General features: G+C 36.0%; 1 protein-coding gene across 3 annotated transcripts in view; it reads left to right on the forward strand.

Moving 5' to 3' along the window:
- The window catches only part of VPS13C (vacuolar protein sorting 13 homolog C), a 73,905-nt gene that overhangs the window by 14,577 nt on the left and 37,494 nt on the right, over positions 1-21,834 (forward strand). For all 3 annotated transcript variants that reach the window (XM_088172407.1, XM_088172406.1, XM_014879188.2), the window contains 30 exons: positions 348-519; positions 980-1,042; positions 1,640-1,775; positions 2,345-2,439; positions 3,039-3,181; positions 4,350-4,542; positions 4,699-4,813; positions 5,166-5,302; positions 5,995-6,121; positions 6,736-6,853; positions 7,196-7,325; positions 7,620-7,698; positions 8,403-8,542; positions 9,093-9,246; positions 9,655-9,731; positions 9,908-9,967; positions 11,281-11,434; positions 11,591-11,707; positions 12,661-12,764; positions 13,065-13,232; positions 13,960-14,264; positions 14,514-14,661; positions 15,354-15,462; positions 15,922-16,055; positions 16,917-17,073; positions 17,734-17,813; positions 18,593-18,652; positions 19,736-19,901; positions 20,839-20,955; positions 21,473-21,576. In XM_088172407.1, the coding sequence (XP_088028533.1) occupies positions 348-519; positions 980-1,042; positions 1,640-1,775; positions 2,345-2,439; positions 3,039-3,181; positions 4,350-4,542; positions 4,699-4,813; positions 5,166-5,302; positions 5,995-6,121; positions 6,736-6,853; positions 7,196-7,325; positions 7,620-7,698; positions 8,403-8,542; positions 9,093-9,246; positions 9,655-9,731; positions 9,908-9,967; positions 11,281-11,434; positions 11,591-11,707; positions 12,661-12,764; positions 13,065-13,232; positions 13,960-14,264; positions 14,514-14,661; positions 15,354-15,462; positions 15,922-16,055; positions 16,917-17,073; positions 17,734-17,813; positions 18,593-18,652; positions 19,736-19,901; positions 20,839-20,955; positions 21,473-21,576 (3,862 nt within the window). The remainder of the gene's footprint in view (positions 1-347; positions 520-979; positions 1,043-1,639; positions 1,776-2,344; positions 2,440-3,038; positions 3,182-4,349; positions 4,543-4,698; positions 4,814-5,165; positions 5,303-5,994; positions 6,122-6,735; positions 6,854-7,195; positions 7,326-7,619; positions 7,699-8,402; positions 8,543-9,092; positions 9,247-9,654; positions 9,732-9,907; positions 9,968-11,280; positions 11,435-11,590; positions 11,708-12,660; positions 12,765-13,064; positions 13,233-13,959; positions 14,265-14,513; positions 14,662-15,353; positions 15,463-15,921; positions 16,056-16,916; positions 17,074-17,733; positions 17,814-18,592; positions 18,653-19,735; positions 19,902-20,838; positions 20,956-21,472; positions 21,577-21,834) is intronic.

Here is a 21,834-nt window from a genome sequence, read left to right on the forward strand (position 1 = left end):
TGTAGTTTGTAAAGATTTGAACTTAAATGCTTTTTGTTGGCTTTTTTCAAAGTACTAACTGATACTGATTATCGAAGTGCTTAAGTGCACTTAATGCTGTAACAGCCCAAATTTGGAAACATGCAGAAGTCAATAATGAAGGTTTGTAGTTCTTCAGGCATTAAATGTTAGCCCTCTGTCCATTTTTCAAAAGTGATGTTGAAAACATTATAATTTTTATAAGCCACGTTACTCAAATCACAAGTAGTGAACAAAGTGTTTGCATACTGATAAACTACCTCTGCAACCTGTAAGTTGTAGTGCACAAATGAAATGGGAAGTTGTTCACAAGTGTGGAATTATTGTAGGTGGAAATATGCAGGTAACAGTGTTCTTGAAGTTCACATCAGAAGACATACTCGAATGTGGTCATGGAGCAACATAAAACAGCACAGGCAGCTTCTGAAGAGTTACAAGAATGTGTACAAGAACAAGTTAACACAGAGTAAACTGTCAGAAGAAACACAGAGGCAAATCCAGGTATGAGTCTTTTCTCTTTGGAGGAATTGTATTTTGGTCCCTCTAGGAAATAATTTCTAAGATATAATTGAGAATAATCCAAGCTGTTGGTTCTACATGGGCACTAGGGATCTGTGAAAATACCTTTTTGATCTGATGTTCTGTGTAACCTGTCATGGCAAGCAAAATAAAATACTAGTAAAGTGCCATTTAAACCAATCTGTCTTTGTTTGAGGGTTAATGAACATGGATACATTTAATGAAGTGCAAGAGTAATCTGGTTAAGGAAAAAAACCAGACTGCCTAACATAGTTTTATCTTTTAGTGAACTTTGCAGCTGGGGCTGGGATACACCTGTAATAGAAATGAGCAGAGGTAAAAATCAGTTGGAGTGTATGAAGGAGCTGGTAGAAAATTTATAGTGGTGAGCCTTTCCTAAATGTGTTTTAGTGGCAAATAATTTGATCATACATTTTTGTAGGACCTAGAAAGAAAACTTGATGTCTTCAATACAATCTTAGCAAGACAGCAAGCACAAGTTGAGGTAAGGAGTAATTTTTGTTCAGTAATATTGTTGCACTTTATATAGAATGGTTTTGTCATGATAGTATTTTTTAAAAAATTCTACTGATGTGTATGATAGGAGAGGTAGGTTGGAAGACAAGTTTCCTATCCTTCCAGGACAAGAGTTAACTGATTTCCAAACTGGAAACTAGTTTAAAAAAACGTTCAAAAATTGTAAATAGTACAGCATCAGTCCTCAGGTTTATTACTGCTAGGTTAAGGAATCTAGATTTGAGGAATGTAATTGCTTTCTTAAATACTGTCTTTTTGTGTGGTTCCTACCTCCTTGTAGTCTAAATGCTGGTGACATGTGTAGAAAAAACCATCCAAAGTAAAAGTAAGGTGTGCTTATGTCTGTGCATGCACAGATACACAGAGACATGTCCCTCACCTTGGTCCTCTTTTTCTTCCTGTCTAGTGAGTCAAAGAGCTCTTAATTCCTTGTGGTGTGGTGTTGCTGTCCCTCAGTGAAATGCACATTCAACATGCATACATTCATGGAGTATTTACAGGAAAATAATAATACCATAAATTGTGGTTTTTTGTCCAATTTGTTTTCATTTCTAATTGTTTGTAGACAATAAGATCAGGACAAAAATTACTGAAGAAGAAAAGCACTGAAGCAGAAAAGAAAAGTGGAGGATGGTTTGGTGGTTTCTGGAGTAAAAGAGAATCTAGGATTAAAGAAGATGAAGAATCACCTGTACCTGAAAGTAAGTGTAGATTGTAATGCACTGATGTCTAGAGAGATTTTATATCTACTTATACATTAAAAAGAAAGTGACAATATTTTTGCTTCCTACTATGCAGGAGAGGGCATGGCATAAGCAGTGCAATGCAGTATTGATCATTTTATGGCACCTCTTACTGAATATTGAGCTGGCAAATAAGGCTTTCTTCTAAATCGGCCATAAGCTTTTCAGAGCCTTGGTGAGGAGAAGAATACGGCACTTGTAGCTATAGGGATAATTGGCAACAATTGGAATTACTGTTTCTGGTGATTTGCTGTCTGGATCACAGGTTTGATCTACTAAAATTCCTGAAATCTATTTTCATCATGGGGAGCTATGGATACTTTTGTAATATACATTATATTGATTTCTGTGCTACATATGTAACACCATATATGAAGACTTTTGTGTGAATTATTTTGCAATCTGGAATTTAGTGCAATATGAAGAATCAGTGGAATGTATCAGCTTAAGTAGTGGGAGGCAAATGTGAGGAAAAGCAGTAATTGTTATTTATTAAGGTGCAAATTGTGTGGATTTTTGCTTTTTAGGTATTGATGAACTAATGACACCAGAGGAGAAAGCTAAACTTTTTACTGCTATTGGATATAGTGACAGCTCCCATCACCTTTCGTTGCCAAAGCAGGTAAGCAACCTACGAGATGGTTTAAAAAAACCACACAAATAAAGTGTAAAGATGCCTTCAGCTCTCTCATTACCCTGAAGAAAGATGAAGGCTTCAAATTCAGGGAGGAAATACTATTTGATTCTTCTGGAGTTGCTGATTGATGCAGTCATAAAATGGTACATATTTTGGGAAGTCAGAACCCTCTCTTGGCAAGGCCAAGACTTGATATTTAGTAGTAAAACCAACAAAGGTATGCAAGCTATGTATTCTAAAATGTAGTTATTTAATGGGATTATAATGATTTTGGTTGATCTAGTGAGTCCTCTACTGAATGTAGTTTAGCTATGCTTGCTTCAGTGTTTAAAAAAATTTCCTTTATGCTGAAAAGAGTGAGAGTATATTTGTTCTGCATTTGTTGAATTACACTATTTTATGTTAAATAAATGACTGGTAAACATTGAATTAAGTAAAGACTGTACTTTGCTTTCTGCATAGAGATGAGTTTCTAATCTTGACTGGAAGAACTTAGACACATTTCAGTTTGTTAAAATAAGGAGTTCTGAAAAATTATTCTTATTGGGATGACTAATTTTAGTTTCCTCTGTTCTTCTCACTAGTATGTTGCCCATGTTGTGACACTGAAGCTGTTAAGTGCTTCTCTTACAATTAAAGAAGACAAGAATGTGGCAGAAACTCTTAAAGTACAGATAATTGACCTGAGTACCAAAATATCACAGCGCCCAGGAGCACAAGCCATTAAGTAATTGGATTGGTATTTTCTTTTTGTACAAACATCTCTTCCCCTCCTCACCCCACTCCCCAGCTTCTGAACTTCTCTTGGGTAGTGCTTGTTGTATATTGCCATGTAAATCTGTGGGCAGTCTGTAATTGTACTCTGTAAATAATATCATTTGGTGAATAGCATAGAATGGAAGGAAGAAGAAAATGCTGTTTGCTGGTTTTCATGAACAATGGCAACCTCTTTCTTGAATATAAGAGTCAAAGTGCTGAATAGGACTTTAGGGAAGTGATAGCTAAGCCATGTGAAATGGTGTGGCAAACACACTCCAGCCAAGCTAACAAATGTGTTACTCAGTACCTACAGAAATGAAAAATTACGTGTTTGTGCTGTAGGTGGGAGATCAGCCAGAGAATAGGATACTGAGACTTTCCTGTGTTTTAAGAAAGGGCACACCAGAAATTCAGAACAAAAATTATTGGATTACACAGTCAATGGATAAGATTTCCAACGTCTGGAAAATGAATTTGTGCACTTTTTGCTGTCATTTGCAGTTTCTTCATTTCAGGTTTCATACATAAAATCACCAGCTCAGCCACTGACTCTTGAAATATTTTTGCTAAAAGCTATTCTGGAGAATTTTCAAGGTGCAGCTTGGATACTGCATGCAAACAAAAAGAGCTTTGGCATTATTTTACATAAATACATGTCATACAATTTAGTTTGCAAGACTGAAACTGTAGAACAGATACTCTTATAAGTGATATCTCTGAAAAAAATGTACTTCTTTATCTCAATAGGGCCAGGCATATGACACTGTTTATGGCCAAATACATTGGCTCCCAAAGTCAGGGATTTCCATGGTGGAGGCATAGGACATGAAAATCAATTTGTTATGTAATAGGTGCCTCTAAGGATGAGTGAAGTTGGTGTGGTTTGGTGTTCAATGGTTTTCTTTAAAAGTGTTTTCCTACAGACTGCACTTTACACTATTGTCAAGGCAGTTCTCAGTACAGAATTCCCATTTGCACCAAAAGAAGTCTGTGACTGCTTTTTAAATCCATACAAAATAGTAAACATTCCTACACTTTTTCTTTATGTAACATAAATATTTTGCCTCTTTTTTTTCTCTTGCAACTGATTCTAACCCTTGCCCAATGAAGTATTTTTAACTATTCATCTTCTTTAGGGTTGAAGCAAAGCTTGAAAACTGGTATGTTACAGGCCTAAGACAAGAAAACGTTGTACCATCTCTTGTGGCTTCCATAGGGGATAGCAAATCTTCTCTGCTTAAGATTGAGTTTGATATTAACCCAGAGGACAGTACAGCTGACCAGAGCCTTACTATTGAGTCACAGCCTGTGGAAGTAAAATATGATGCTGTGAGTAGTAACCAAAACTCTCAAGTATTTCTGAGTCTCTTTCTCTGCTCTTATTCTCTTGGCTCTGTCCAGATTTGAGTTTTTGTTGAGTTACTTGTATGTATAATGCTGTATAATGTTATATAATGCTAATTATTTTTTTTTTTTTTTTTTAAGAGAACAATAAATGCAATGGTAGAATTCTTTCAGACAAGTAAGGGAATGGATCTTGAAAGATTAACAACAGCCACATTAATGAAACTGGAAGAAATCAAGGAAAGAACTGCTACAGGTAAGACAGTAACAAATCTCAGAGAAGGTGAACCCTTAAAATGTTTCCATATGATTACCCAAACACTTGGCTATGTTTTGATTCATGACCAATAGTGGGATTGGGATTTTTCCTTGAGTTGGTTGCCCTCATTTCAGCTGGGAAAGAGTTAATTTCTTCTCACTTGGATGCTTGGAGATGTAGTGAATGTTTTGTGGGAGGAGCATTGAGTTTAGTAAGAAATCAGTAGAATGCCATGAAAGTCTTGGTTGAAGAGGCTTTATCTTTCAGATAATATCTTTTTGTATGCTGTCACAGTTGTTTCACTTTTGAATAGCATTTACATTTCCATGCCCTTTCCTTTTTGTTTAAGGATTAGTTCATATTATTGAAATGAGGAAAGTCCTTGACTTGAAGATTAATCTGAAACCTTCCTACCTTGTGGTTCCACAGACTGGTATCTACCATGAAAATTCAAATTTGCTGATTTTGGACTTTGGTACATTTCAGGTATATAAATGACCTCTCTTATAATCTCAAGGGAAGCAAATATTCTCTTTAAAGTTGTCTGGAACCATCTTGCTTTCAGAAGGCAGGGTGATCATCTGTGTCAATGCATTATTAACTTACCATATTTTTAATCAAATAGATTTGGGTCAGCATTTGGATCAGAATTCTTAGGGTATCTTTGACATACTTGTACTAGTTAATCCTCACCAGGAAACATGTTCATGTTATGATTATAATTGTAATACCTCAGCATTTAGTATCTTTCATTTCTTCAGCAGAGTACATGAACTTTTGCTTCCTTTTTTGTGAAATGATAGCCTTTTGTTAATAAAACAGTTTTTCTCTTGAAGTTTCAAAATTAATTACCTTGTTTCTAGACAATTGAAAGATTACAATAATTTAACTTAATTTAATGACTGATTGAATATTTATTTTAGTTGTATTCCATAAGTAAAATTAGACACTAGTGAAAAAAAAATTTGCATAGCTTAGGATTAAGTGGATTGATAGAAGTAACAACAAAATGCTACTTAGCAAGAATAAGTGAAATGTAAAATTATTTAATATATTTTGTCTGTAAGACTCCAAATGTCAATTATTAACCCCTATGAATCATCTTTTCATCTTCACTAGAATGAATAGCACATGTCTATTTTAAAGTCTTAACTTTATTTTGTTTGTTCTGTGTTTAGCTGAACAGCATAAATCAAGGCAGTAGTGAAGCTTCTAACTTTTCATCTTTAGAGGAGATTATGGACAAAGCTTATGACAAATTTGATGTGAAAATTCAAAATGTGCAACTTCTTTTTGGAAGACCAGGTAAGGAGACAACATAGCTGCTGTTTATGCAAAAGATTGTCAAAGACTACCTACCAGTAATAAATAAATAAATATGTTTTTTAAAGAAAAAAAAGACAAACTAAAAGCAGTAGTTAATGAAAAGATAGGTTATAATACACATGGGGTGCCAAACTTTGAAAAATTTGGTTAGTTTCCCTTCAAACAGCTGCTCACTTTTTGTTTGGACTTGTGCATCACTTTGATGAATAGAACTATTATGCTTTCCATCATACATGGGAAAAGCACACCTGGAGCTGGCCTTAGTTCTTTACTTAAACTGAAGTTGATGTAATCAACAGAAAGCTAGATTGCTGTTTTATCTTTTATCTGTCTATTATTTGTTTTTCTAGGGGTCAATGTAGATACATCTTTTAGTGTAGAATTGGGCTTAGTGCTGCTAAGGCAGTAGTGTTCATAAATGGGATTAAAAGCTTTTAAAATACTTGATCTAAGTTGTTTTAGGTTTCTTTGGTTGCTGAGTGGGTTTTTTTACCCTCGTAGTGATGTTATTTGGTTACTTGAATGATGCCTTAATTAAAGCAATTAGCAAGTGATTTTTCTTTTTTTCTTCTAAATTTACTGGACATTTTCAGGTGAAGACTGGAAGAAGGCTCGTTTTCAACATCCATCAACTTTGCACATTTTGCAGCCTATGGATATTCATGTACAGTTGGCAAAATCAATGGTGGAAAGAGATTCCAGAATGGCAAAGTAATGTATTAATGCTGAAAAGACTCATTTAGAATTATTTTGTACTTAGAGAAAAGAAAGCTGTGTTTTCCCTAGAGGTTCAGTTGCACTTTGTAATTGAAGATATTAACTAAGAAACTGAAATAGGTTACTACTGTTGGCAAAATCTTTTTTGGGTAGTGGTTCCCTGAATCCTTTGCTGGTTATTAACTACTGCTTAAGTCCAAGCCCTGTTTTAATGCAGAATCCTTGTCTTTACTGTGATGTGATCTTTATATAGGAATATCCATATTAGTAAGATTTACATGAAGAATTGGTACCTTTTTGTATAGGAGTTTAATCAGTTGGTTTTTTTAAAAAAAGGTTTAAAGTGTCAGGAGGACTTCCTTTGGTGCATATCAGACTCTCTGACCAGAAAATCAAGGCAATCTTTGATCTGATTGATAGCATTCCACTGCCTCAGAAGTCATCTGTGTCAGTTCCAAGCACAAAGGTGAGCTGACTACAACTAAGAAAACTTAAAAACTTGTGCTCAAACAAGCAAAAAAACATCATTATTGTCTTCATTGACTTAGCAACAGAACATTCAGGTCTTCCTCAAACAAGTGGTGGAGCCTTTGTCATTGTCCTGCTGGTTTCAATACAAATATTGGCAGAGCTGACCATGCCAAAAAATGTGGGGGAGACATTGTGGAACATTCATCATCAGTAAAAAAAAATGAACATACCAAGTTATAGAAACATTCAAATAGTGTTTTGGTTATTTTTCTCTTTTCTTTCCCTCCAGGTACCAGCTATTCCCACAATTCCTGTTGTTGGTAAAGGGTTACTTAACACACCTCAGTTGTTAGCAGAAATAGTGTCAGGTAAGAAGCTACAGCTGTGTCTTGCCAAAGTAAGGCCATCATTTAGGGAATACCTAATATTTTCATGCTGTTATTGATGTTAAAGCATGTAAGGACAACAGAGACAAGCATGATGGGTCATGTCTACCCTCAAGTGCATAAGGAGATTAGATCAAGATGCTGATGTTGCCTCAGACTAATCAATTTGCTTTTTCTAAAAAGCAAACCCACCTTTTTTTGAAAATTTAATATTATGCATAAGCAACCTCTTCAAATGAGTGCACCTTAAATGCCAACTGAATTAGGTTGTTCTGACTGTTTTACAGTAGCAAAACTTCCCTTTTTCTGAAAAGGCAGAAGTAGAATAACACATTATTGAGAAATTACTGTATTGAGACTGGATTTAAGTATTTATTTCCATGGCTGTTCTACAGAAAAATTTCCTATAGTCTATCCTGGAGACATGTTTCCTGGTGCTTCTCTTATTATTACTTTCTTATATGTTCTTGAATGTCTTATGATGCCTTTAGACATTAGTGCTGTCTTTAATAGGGTTTTTGTTTGCTTCTCATCCAATGGTTAAGAGAGAAGTATAGATCTAAAGTATATTTTGTCAGGTTAGATTTCAAGTGGTTAAAAATGCAGTTGGAATAGGAAAGAGATGGTGAGATATTTAGCCTTGTTTCTGAAAAAAGTTTACTGAGGAAGTAATTTCACTTCTGTAGACTCTGAAGAAGACTATTTCGATTTTGAGGAAACCTCTGAACCAACTGACAGTTCAGTAATGAAAGGAGAAGAAATAAGAAAAGAGGAGTCTGCTCAGGAGGAGCTGACAAATCTTCAGCTGAAGTTTGAAATTAAAGAAGTATGTCTGTAATTCTGTTTTCCCTTTACCTAAAGAATACTTAAAAAGTCCAATATTTATTTACCAGTGTTCTCCAGATTAGTGGATGCAGAAACATAATCACCAAACAAAAAACCCTCAAATATACACATAGATACTTCTATGCATATGAGATATTTCTTGTCTGTGTGTGATGTTTATAAATAAAAACATGATGCATACATAGATGTATTACAAAAAAGCAAGTCCCTTATTGGAGTATTTTAGTAGAAAAAAATAGTACCTACTCATAATTGGGGGTAGGGAATGGGAATCTTGCACTGGATAAACAAAGTCAGTACCCAGGCAGGTCTCCTGCAAAGAGAAAATCCCCAAATATTTTTTTTATTTTTATCTTTCACCATCAAATAATCACTTCTCCTTTCTCTTATATACTCTTAAATCTTTAATAAAAACAATGCTTCCAACAAAGCAGGGAGGGCTTTAATTTTGCACTTCTTTTGTTGTTGGTTTAAATGGTGAGAATGCTGCATGTGCAAAGATGGCATAACTGTAGTTCTTGTTCATCCAGGTTTTAGTTGAACTCAACAGACAAAAAAAAATTGAGGAAACAGTTCTTGTATTTGATGTAATGCACCTTGGGACAGAAACTACTGTCAAAACCTATAATTTAGCAGCTGTATCTTACTTGAAGAAAATCAGCTTGGATTACTATGGAACTGGAGGTAATAAGCAGTGGCAGAGAAGTGGATTTGTGTGTGTGTGTGTGTAGCAATTAGTTGTTGTTCTCCCGTGCCTTGTGCTCCCTGAAATGCAAATGTTGTTCCAGTTTCCCAGTTCATGTGCAGCTGTCATTGGCAGTGCTGGTGCCCCTGATGCAGTTGATGAGCCCTGCACATTGACCATAATGTTTATGGGATAAATAAATGGCTTAGAGCTCAGTCTAGGGATGGAGAAAGGATTTGCCATTTTGGATTTAGCAAAGAGAAACCAGTGACTCATATTTGGTGGTGCAATGTATTTTAGGAAATGGTACTGAAAGTTAACCCCTACCTTCAAGGCACAAATTGTTTGGTTCTCTGAAAGAACAGAAATGATCCTAATTCTTGTTTATCTCATGTGGTGTTTTCCAGGTAAAAAAGCACCCATTCATCTCATCAGCTCCTCAGACAAGCCTGGCTTAGACCTTCTGAAGGTGGAATATGTCAAGGTATACACGAAGCTTTTAAAAAATATTTTTGAAGCATTTCTACATATTTTTAATATATTGTCTATATGTAGTCCTAAACCTACTATTCAGAGCTAGTTGCATTATTTTCTATCTTCTAAAGATGACAGTGACTGGTTGAAATTAATATTAACCTTCATGCAAATCATTATTTTCAGGCTGACAGAAATGGGCCACAGTTTCAGACAATTTTTAACAACACTGAACAGATGATTCAAGTGAGTGTTTGAATATTTTATTGCTTATTTTCATTTGGTTTGCTTGCTCAAAACAGAGTGATTAATAAGAGATGTTTTGCTTTCCTGTTTTCCTGCCTTCCAGCAGGAGATTTCAGGAGTTAAAACATCCTTGAAAATTTTTATACCACTTAAGAGCAGAACGTTTACCTGTTGAACTGCTGAAAAAGTGTTTATTTATCTCATGTGGATGAAATTCAAACTACTGTAAGAATGCACCTTCTCCTACATCAGGGATCATGACATTCAGGGGCCCAGTCACCAAGTCTTTCCCTTTCATGTCAAATAATCTGTGAGTGCCACATAGTCAGCACACTGTTGGCTATCTTTGATAAGAAGTCTAAATCCATGTCTTGAGAGTGTTTTTTTTTTTTTTTTTTACTAATGGTGTATTTTTGAGTCAGATTTTAGTCTAAGGAAAAAGAGTGACTTGAGGCATTCTTGAAATCAAGTACCAAGGATGGTGTTTTCTTTATTGGTCCTTTCTCTTCTTTATACCTTTATGGCATTATTTATTTATGGCTGTATTTTAGTGTGAAGACTGAAATATTTCACTTGTTACTTAATAGTTTTAGAGTGTCTATAGATTTCATCTGAGAGCTTTAGTTACTGAAATCTTTTTGTGAAAATGCAGTTCCTGAAGCTGCAGCAGGAGATGAGTTCTAATACTCCAGTGCTGCTGAGTTGACTGCTTACTATAGGCTAGTGCTTCTGTTAAGAGAACTCAATTTTCTGTTTATCATCTGTTCAAGGGAGTTGCTGTTCCCTTGCAGCTCTTCAGTGGGACTTTGGTGCCTGGAGGAATTGCATTTGGGCTCTATTTCTAGTTTCAAATCCATTCAAGTGGAAAACTTTTATTCAACTACAGACTAGGCATGCACTTATCTTTTAGACTTCTTAGTGGATTTATGAGGAATGCTCATATTCTAAATATTTACATGTCAGTCACCTGCCATTTTACCCATGCTGGTAGGACTGTTATTGCAGGAGCATTCAAGCCCAAGGCTATTTTTGACAAAATTAATTTTGTATCATTTTTTTTGTACTGAGGAAGGTTATAGGTTACCAGTACAGCTCTAAGAGCTGTAACTCTAGGTTACAGCTAGGTTTCCTTATTTTCTAAGCTTATCCCAATTCTGCTTTACAGAAAGATTTTTCCTTTATGATCTGTTGTTTGCCACACATGCAGCTTTTCTAAGGAATGGATCTGTTGCACTGGGTGCTTGTGGACTTCAGTCTGACTCTTACACTTGTAAGTTACTGTTTGATCATATGGAATCTTGTGCTTTCAACAGGTCACTTTTTCATCGTTGAACCTCCTGTTGCATACAGAGGCCCTTATGTCTACTGTCAGTTTTCTAACAGCTGTTAGTCCATCAGGCAGTGAAAGAAGTGGAGAGACACCATCCAAAGAAGAAAAGCAAGAAGATGAGTCTAGATTGAAGAAAGGTACAGTTGGGATTATCCAAATGATGGTTCTAGAAGGATGTGTTACATGCTGGCAAAGCAAATCCAGAGAAACACAATTAGCTTTGTAGAAATAAAGATGAAAGTGAAAATGTAACTCATAAATCTCTTGAAAATCCCACCTTCTCTTATTTCTAGTGTCTAAACTTTCCAAGGATAAGGATGTGTTTGACTTCAAGCTCTTTGCCAAGCTGGATGCTTTCTGTTTAAATATTTGTGATGAAAAAAAGAACATTGCAGAGATCAAGATACAAGGTATTAAATTCTTTATTAGGAGCAACTGCTCTGGTACTTTAGTTTGAAAGCAATCGCTAATAATTGGACTAAAAAATAAGGTGTAAATATGCAGCATGTTTTTATTTATTTGTTTATTTATTGTTGTCAGTGCAAAAATGGCTTGTTAGTCTTGTTTTCGAAGTCAGCCTTCAAGTCTATCATAATGTTTTGGCCTCCAGCTAGCAAGATGTGCTGTTATTACTCAGATGATTAGGCTCATCCTTTGAAGGAGTTTGATGATGGGTGGCTTTTCATGTTTTATTAAGTGTTGGATATTTTTATGGTATACCATAAAATTATTTAGGAAAATAATTAAGTAGGAGAAGAAAAACCCTTCAAAATGTTTTCTTGAGTTTTTAACCCTACGAGTTTGTTTGGGTTCCTCGTTTTGGTTTTGTTTTGGTTTTACCCCTTGGAAGGGCTATCAATAATTCTTTGGGGGAGTTTCACTTCTGACTGACTTCAGCTGCCATCCTCATAGCTGCCAATACCCTCTTATGAATATTTAAGAACGTGTGACATGCAAGATTAGTACTGCAGTTCATAAAGAATTTTGCTTGTGCCCATCTCTAAATCATATAATGTATTCACACAAGATTACATATGCAAAATATTTTATTCAAATAGTTCAGTATAGTAACATATTTTATTATAGTAACATATTTTCTGATAGAAAATCTCAATGCCCTCACTCAATACCTAGTTATTGTTTGAGTATTTTTGTATGAATAGTAGCTCAGTTATTTCCAGAGATGATTGATCCTGAGACAGTATCTGTATTAGAAGTATTTCTATTTTGTTTTGGTTGAAACTGTAGTACAGTCATTTTTAAAGCTTAGTAACTTTTCCTCACTTCCTCTGCTGCTGTACCCCCTGACAGGAACTGTTACTTTTGCTGTGCAAGACTCTGTTTCTATTTTTGTACTTTGCAGGTCTTGACTCATCTCTTTGCCTTCAGCCAAGTCACACTGTATTCTTTGCCCGACTTAAAGACATAGTTGTCACAGATGTTGATTCAAGGACCCTTCATAAAAAAGTACTCAACTACAAGATTTTAACTTTTACTTGATTCTTGGTTAGTTTGATGTGTATAAAAGTGAAATGTAATACACATTTCATTCTTCTAAAAGTATTTGATTTGTCGTGAATAAGTATTTTCAAGTAAGATACATCATAAAGAATAATTTTCATATTACAACAATGGGTGTTTGAAAGGATTAGAAAAACTAGTAATCTAACTTGTAATCTGCTGGGCTGATGGTATCTTTAGTTCTTTATTGTAAGTACCTTTGCAGAAGCTGCTGATGGCTGGGGGGTGTTCTTTCTTTCCTTCTAGGCTGTGTCTATAGTGGGAGATGAAGTTTTCAGTTTCAACCTGACATTAAATCCCCATGCTACTGAGGGAGAAGCCTACACTGACATGTCAAAAGTGGATGGTACCTTATGTTTGAAAGTGGGCTGCATCCAGCTGGTGTACCTTCACAAATTTCTCATGTCTCTCCTGGTAAGTCCTATTTGCCTTTGTGTGGTTCTGCAGCATTCTCATGTTAGTCTTCTGAGCTGTGCCCTCAGTACAACTGGTAGGCTTCAGTTTCTGAAAGAGAAGGGCTGGGTTTAATTTTTCTGTCTATTATTAAAAACTTCGGTAAGTAACTGGTTTAAATTTCAATTGGGTCACTTCCCACCCTCATCTTTGGAAGTAGAGAAAAACTTCATGCTGTTGAAGTAGTTTGGGGTTTTATGTTTGCTGCCCTTTCCACCCTAGCAAAATTCATTGTGAACATATCAGAGCTAACACTAGAGGCAGATCTTTCTTCAAGATAAGTGTCATGATGCCTGCAAATTAACCAGTATAAATATCAGTGTGTTTGAGTACCCTCATGATAGCGTTTGCAATAAAGCAGGAGTGAGCTTTATCCCATTCAGCAGGTTCTTTAATAGGAATTCAATAGTATTCAAGGGGGGCCAGAGGGGCTTTCAGAATTGTCTCCCTAAAAGCTAATGAGCTAAGGAAAGAAGAACAAAGAGAGATGAATTCAAAAGAAGTGGATTGCACTAGTTAATACTTCTTTGACCCCCTATTAGAGGTCATGACGAAAAGTACTGAGTTGTCTTTTCCTATGGAAAATTCAATACAGTAGGCAGCATAATTGGTGGATGATGATGTAAAATGAGAAAGTAACCTAAAGGCTATTTACAGACATTTCTCCTCTTTTCAACTGCTTTTCTAGACCTTCTTGAACAATTTCCAGACAGCCAAGGAGACACTGAGTGCTGCTACAGTTCAAGCTGCAGAAAAGGCTGCTACCAGTGTGAAAGACCTGGCCCAAAGGAGTTTTCGCCTTGCAATGGACATTCACTTGAAAGCACCAGTTATAGTTATCCCCCAGTCCTCCATGTCCCCCAATGCAGTAGTAATAGATCTTGGCTTGATTAAGATTCAGAACCAGTTTGTCTTGGTGTCCTCAGAAGGCAGTTCACTCCCTCCAGTCATTGACAAAATGGATGTGCAGCTGACAAAGCTGAAACTCTCGAGGTACAGTGACATCCTCTGTACGACATTCATGTTCTTGACTAGAAACCATGGTTGGTGCTAGTGTTAAGTATTTGGTATTAAAATGCTAGCCTGTTATCTTAGAGGAGTTAGATCAGTAATAAAATCAGAAACTCTGCTGCTTAGGAAAGTGTTTGGTGCTACATCTGAGATTTTAAGATTTTCAGAAATCTAACATGTGACTTCCAACTTCCCAACTGTTTTCTTTTTTTTTCCTTTCTGTGTTTCAAGGATCACTTTGGAGACAGATTTGTCACATCCAGATATTCAGATACTTCACCCTATTAATTTAAGCCTGTCTCTGAAACGAAATCTGTCTGCAGCTTGGTTTCACAAGTTACCAGTGCTGGAGGTCACAGGGTATCTGGACACAATGAATGTAAGTCTTGTGAGAAGGTGGTGATAATTTTTACTGTGAGAGCAGCCCCTAATGTTAGTTCTGGACACAAAGCTGCAAATTGTTAGTAGTTGTGGAATGGATTTCAGCAATATAACAGGACTTAACCCCACCTAGATGAATGTAGTGATTTGGAAGAATCACATAAATGGTTTTGTGACCAGTTCTCTGAGCAAGAATTCTTTAAAGTGTTTTGGTTTTTTTCCTTTAAAAATGGAATCTTCTTGAGGGAGTTTAAATTAATGCAAATATTTGCTTTAGTAACTCCAGCTTCCTACTTTCCCATCACCCTTGAGTGGGATACTTGCTTTTTGTGACATTTTATGTACTGTGAAAGCAAGTACCAGGGACATCTTGGGTGAAACTGAAATTAAAATATCGTGAAGGGGCATGCCATTGACTGGAATGTATTAAAAGCATAGGTGCATTAAATGCTGCAATGTATATTAATACAACACTGAAGGTCAAAACCTTCAATTTCCTCAGACTTTTACAATAGCAAAGAATATAGTTTTGAAAGAACTTAATTTTCTTATTGAAGGTATGATTCTGCTGACAAAATAACTGTAAATAAGCACTCTTCTTGTCAGGAAACATTGTTCTGCTTTGTTAGTAGATGATAAGTTCAAGGAACAATGTATTTTTCCTGAGAACTGTGATCTGCAACTCTTTAGGTTGTATTAAGTCAAGAGGATTTGAATGTCTTTCTCAAAGTGTTGACAGAAAACCTGGGTGAAGCAGAAGAAACTCAAGCAGATGCAAAATCAGTACTGCAAAAGGAAGGTCAGAGATGAAATTGTGGAATTTGTTTGTCATGAATACCAAGTGTGCTTGCTATCAGGAGTATGGAAAAGCATTTATTGTTGCTTTCCATTGCTGGAAAGCAAGTTTAGCTCTGAGAGTATGGTGATAAGCTAAGTGATAAACTCTTCTTTTTAATTTTGCAAGGACAGTGTTCATACTTTGATACTTGAAAAAATGGGAAACACCACAAGACAAAATTTGGTAATTGTGTTAGTTGAGTTGTCAAGGAACTAACAAGGTATTGAGATGTCAGAGTCATCTTGTTGCCAGAACATGTTTCTATTTCCTTTTCATGCTCTGAAGTTAAAGGCTCTGGTTATGGAAATGTTGCTAGCTTGTTTTAGATGAACATAATCCATCTAAATGAATTGGATGTGTTTCTTGAGCTAAACAAATGGTGGCAATTTCAAAAGTTAAGCAATATATTGAATGTTCCAGGTAAAATGAAAGAACTGGAGAGATTGGTTTTGATACAGGATAAGAATGTTCCAGAAGGAATGCTGTCTGAAAAGAGAAAAATGACATTAAATGAAGATGTAATCAATATGCTACTTAATTTTGAAATCAAAGAGGTATGTATCCATCTGTACAAGTCATTCTATCTGAACCCAGTACTCATCTGTTTCTTACAAGTAGTGGGCTATAAAATCCATTTTAACATTTTGACTTGGCAACAAAAAGAAAACGAATGAGGGCAGAGCAGGGGCCAGGGCAAACCTTTAGCAAATTGGTCTTTGTGCTGGTTAGAAAGCAAACCAGTGGGAGATCCCAAGTCAGAACTACAATTTAATAAGAAAATTAAAATAAAATGCAGTAGTACGAAAACACTGACACAATCAGAATACAACCTGACAGCCCATCAGTCAGGGTGTTGGTAGCAGTCTGATTAGATGGTGGCTGCAGTCCTCCTGGAGTGACAGATGTGGTTCTGTTGAAGCAGTGCTCCTGGAGAAGGGTTGAGTTTTCCTCTGAAGGTCCAGTGGGGGCATAGAAGGGCCTGGTCTTCCTTTGGGAATCCACTGGAAAGACTGCCTCTGGTGTTGCAAGTCTCAGATTTTATCTAGGCAGGAAAGGCTTGGCTCCTCCCCCTGGGTGGAGCATCTCCCAGTGGGATGATGGAATTTTATCAGTCATGCACTGGGACTCCATGGCCCATTAACAGGAGATACCTTCTGGAGGGAGGAGGGTCAAGGAAGGGATCAGGATCACTGCCCCACCTGGTTTCAACAGATGGTAATGGAATACATACTTTTGGTCACATCTTGTGTTGCAGCCTAAGACAGTCTTACAGGGTCTGTTTATAAAAATACCAAATGTCCAGATTAATATTATGTTTCACATTTAGCTGAGAAGATAACACCTGCTTATAACTGCCTGCCATATCTGAACAGCTTCACTGAACTGTTGCACTTATTTCCCTTTCCATATTCAAGGTTGTAATAACCTTGATGAAGCAGGTTCAGAAGGAGAGATATCCATTACATACTTTAACTGTGCTACAGCTTGGAACCAAAACCAAAATTAGAAATCATGAATTGGCTGCAGAAGCATATCTGAAAAAAATTACAATGAGATGCACTGAAATAAGTGGTAAGTCTTCTAGAGAACTGACACAGTCAGAAGAGTGTGTGCAATTGGATTTATAGTCAGAGGATAACATGTCCTAAACCAATAATGGGAGAGGGGTATGGGAAAGGGTAATTTAAATAGAATTGATCTGTTTTACCTGATACCAAGGTTTACTGCCATTGCTAGAGTTAGAGTTGATGTATTTGAGTGAGTTGTGTACTTTGAGCAGGAATGGTGCTCCTGAGAAGTATTCCAGCTGTTCATGTGTTTTCATGAGCTTCTCATTCTGAGCTTTATGGCCACTTCTGGCAGCACTGGAAATGCAAGTGCTTCCTTGATTGGTCAGGTAACAATTCAAACTGACAGTGAAGTGATAACTGAAATAGTCATTTATACAGAATAGAAAAGTAAGGTTTTGTGTGTGAAAACATGAAGGTAGGAGTACAAAGAACCTTCAGTTTTGAATCTTATTTCAAGAGCAAGATAAGTTAACTTTTACTAGTTCAGTTCAAAATAAAGTGAATGTAGCATTTCACAAGATAATGCTTCATGGGCAGCTTTTCAGTGAAAATAGCTGTTTACTCTTTCAGCAAGAATAGTGTCTAATTAATATGCAATAGAGAGTTAGTTTGGAGACATTGTGAGTGGAAACACTTCACATTTTTATTTCTTTGTTTGCAGACTCAAAAGGAGATCCTCTTTGCATTCTTAATTCCTCAAGTGACACAGATGAACATCTTTTGAAAATCGAATATATTAAGGTTTCAATACATTTTCAGTAAAATTATGTGGGGAGTAAAGTAAGGCTTCCATACTTAGGCTGTAGATTTCTATCTAAAACTTACCCAGGCCTTCTCCCAAATTCCTGTTTTTCAGTTTAGCATTAGATTTTATTTTCTACTTCTTCCATATAGTGCTTGCTTCTTAAGTCAATGCCATTACTGAAATTACTGGCAAGACAAATTTTTGTGTTCTGTGCAGCACAAATGAGGACCTTTGTGAAACTTAACAGGTGCAATGGTCTTTGCCTGTGTAAGTGAAGAGTGACTCTAGAGGTGGTAAAATTGCATTTGAGGAGTGATATGTTGGTAGCTTAGAAAAGGCCTTCAAAAATTGCATGAGTACTTGGGCATCTGATAGGATGTAGAACCAGTAGGCTCCTCAACATTCTTATCTGAAATGGCATCATTTACATAGTGAAAAATAAATTAATTCATACTGGCCAAGTGCTAAGCATAAAATGATCCAGTTTAAATAGATTGTAGATGAGAGAAAGTTTTGTAACTAGCCAGGTGAATTTTCACAGAATACATACCATGAAATGTCTCTGAGCAGAGCTGTTCTGTTTGTATTGCTTGGGCCTTATTTGTAGAACTTGTTTGTTTGGGCTTCATCACTTTGCTTTGTTTTCTTTTGCAATTGGAATAATCTCTGTGTGTGGGTTAAATTCAAATAATTCAGTTAATAAAATTATTCATAATTATTGTTTAATTCAATAGAGATTGACCGTGTCACTTTGCTTTTTTTTTCTTCCCCTTAGGCTGATCCTGATGGACCAGACTTTGTTACAACTTACCAAAGCATTAATCAAAACATCAGTGTAAGTACTGGATGTATTTAATTTGTTTTTTTAGCTTTTCAAATTATAGCAGCTGTGTTAGTTGCTCCCTTTTTTCTTCTCATTGGAGAAAAAAAAAAGGGGAACAAAACCAACCCAAAAACCAAAGCCCTGACTCTCATTAATAAAACCTACTGCTTTATATTTAATATTTTTATTTTATATTTTACTTCAAGAACAAATCCAGGTGGGAAAAAAAAGATTTTTTAAACGGAAGTATTTATTGTATTAATTTTTTTAAACTAAAAACTATATATGTTTTGCTATTTAGAAAAATGTCCTTATGCATTTTAACTGAGGCCTTTAGCATGGCTTTGTTTCTGGAGTGATACACTTAGGAGAGAGAGAAACCAGGGCCTTGTGTTTCTGAGCTTGGAACAGTGAAATTGAGATGTGAGTTGAAATGTCCAAGTAGCATTCTCAGGGGTCTTGAATGCAATTAATCCTTTTACTTGTCGTGGAAACAACTATTCATGAGTAACTTCCCATGGTTTCGGTGACTTCTGAAATTAGCATGTCATTCTACTTTTAAAATGTTTCCTTTATAATAGTATTGGTGGGTCAAGCTGCTTCTTGATGGCCTTATGTGGAATAAGTGACTAATGCTGGGTTTCATGAGTATTGCTGGCAGGAGTAGTTGCTGCTCACATCCTCCCTGTTCTGATTGTAAATTTTGAATCTTAGTGGGTTTTTTTTTGTTGTTGTTGCACCATATCTACTAAAATATCTTCATATGTGGTTCTGAAGTTGTCAACCCAAGTGCTGAATGAAATGCAATGCAGCAGAACTCAAGAGAATGTCCTGCAAAAGGCATAGCCACAGGAGGCATCAGTTTTTAGATTGGCACAGTTCCTCTGTAGCTGTTTTAAGCTTCTCTTCTCTAGCTCCCTCATCTGTTGTGGAGCTGGTACAGTGTGAAGTTGAAGGGCATGGAGATAGAAAGGCCAAATTGTGAAATTGAGCAAGAGGCTTTTTTCCTTGCTTCTATGACAGCAACTCCGAGTTGTTAGGGTATAAACTGCTACTAAATAACAATGTTACTTTGTCTCCTTGCCTTTGCTTTAGGTCAACTTTTCATCTTTGGATATAGTACTTCACACACAGGCTTTGCTTTCCATCATGAGTTTCCTCACCTTCAGTGTTCCATCAGATGGTCTTCCCAGTACAGATAAATCAGCAGACCACAAGCCTCAAATGAAAGAACAGGGAAAAGGAAATACTCTCAGACCAGGTAGTGTCATATTAGAAAGGCTGTACTTTTGTTGTTTAACAACATTTCACCTTCAGTTTTAAGGGATATTATTTCAGATGTCTGCATTGCAATCTATTTGGTGGAAAATAAAGCATGCAACTACAAATGGGAAGAAAACAATCTTACTTAAACCCCCAAAACCAGACACTTTTCCTGTTGCTTAATTTTACAAATTCTTCTTACTTAATATAACTTTTCCTTGGGTGGTGGTCTGATTTTTATAATGGAAGTTGAATAAATGATGTTGCAGTGTGCAGCCTTTCCAAGGGTTTAGTGTCACAATCATGTAGCTTTCCAATCTGAAGGCACTAAAGAGTGCTTACATTGCTGAAAATAAATATTCCTCTGGGGAGGCAAAGAGAAGTTCTGAACTGAAGGGATGGAGTATTTATTTTAATTACAGGTCTTCCTAGCTTTTTGCATGGAAGCTCCTGAATATTTTATCAGCTCCTGTGTTGCTGATTCTTGTGCTTGTAGTGTTGCTAGTGAAATTCAATATTTTCTCCGTGTAAAACTCTTTGGATTGAGTCTACTGTTTGTGCAGTGTTGCTGCAGCTAATTTGACTAAATTGGCTTTGCTACTTGAGCATTCCTCATATGAGGGTGTTTTAAATAATGCAGTGTATACTGCATTCAGCAACTGATGCATGAAAACTAGGTATTAATGAGGAGAAAAGCCATCATCTTGATGACTTTTTGCCTGTGTTGGCTGGTGACAGTTGGTGTGCCTGAAGGAAACTGTTAAAAAATTACTTTTTTCATGTTTTGACTAAGGATTATAGTATCTTTTAGGGAATGACTGCAGATTGCTTTTTGAATAGTTCATATATGTACAAACCTACTAATCTAATATTTGTTTTAAACAGTGGGCTTGTAGTATTGAACTCCTTGTATGTGTCTTGTGTTTCCTATCCAGTGTCTGATGATGCAGCCCATGATGATGTCTGTGAATTAAAAGTCACTGCAAAGCTAAATTCATTCAGTATTACAGTGTGTGATCAGACCTGCAGAATTGCAGACATTAGAATACGAGGTAAGGTTTTTTTTAAAATATTAGATGAAGCTGGCAGTAGCCAGAAATAGGCTGTTTCCATCCATTCACTCCTAAAAGGCCTCTGTGTGCACTGCAGGTTTCTCTAATCTAACATGTCTGATTGTATGAAATGATCTGCAAGGAAAAAAAGTTTGACTCAGAAAATGAAGACAATTTCTAAGTGTAGTAAAATAAAAAGAAGTGAAGCTACTATGTTTTAGATGACACAAACTTCAATTTTTAAATAGCTAAATCCTAGATAGTATTGGGGAATTGTACTCTAGTCTTAGAATCAAGTTATGTTGGCAACTTTGTCATGTGCTGATTTCTCTCTCAGCCTTAGCATTCATTGTTACATAGCAGAAGGCTGGATTCTAAGCTATTATTATTCTTTATATTCAGTAGTAAATAATTCAGGGGGTTTGGTTTTTTGTTTGTTTCTTTGTTTTTAGCACAAGTGTTTACTTAGAAATTTGTTGAAGTGCATTTATTACCTTCTTTCTTTTGTTTCATTCAGGAATGGATGCATCTGTGGCTAAGAAGCCTAAAAGGATTAAAGTGTTTTCCAGACTTGAGGACATTGTAATTACAAATGTTGATCCAAAAACAATCCATAAAAAGGTGATGTGTTGACCAGATTGTAAACAGCTGAAGAGACCCAGTTCTTTAAATGATTTAGTGACAGCACTGTAGTTTAATTTGCTGTATTATAAAATGCAACATATGATTTAATACTAAGGAAAATTTATTGGTTAATTTCCTTCACCTCAGAGAAGAAAAACCTCCCTTTAAAACTTAGTTCTATTTGCACTGGTATGTTTAATTCTGAGTAGCAGGGCTTAGATATAAAATGGGCTATAGATAAGCAAGTGAGAAGAG

This window comes from Sturnus vulgaris, chromosome 13, assembly GCF_052056855.1.
Source record: "Sturnus vulgaris isolate bStuVul1 chromosome 13, bStuVul1.hap1, whole genome shotgun sequence".
Taxonomy (NCBI): domain Eukaryota; kingdom Metazoa; phylum Chordata; class Aves; order Passeriformes; family Sturnidae; genus Sturnus; species Sturnus vulgaris.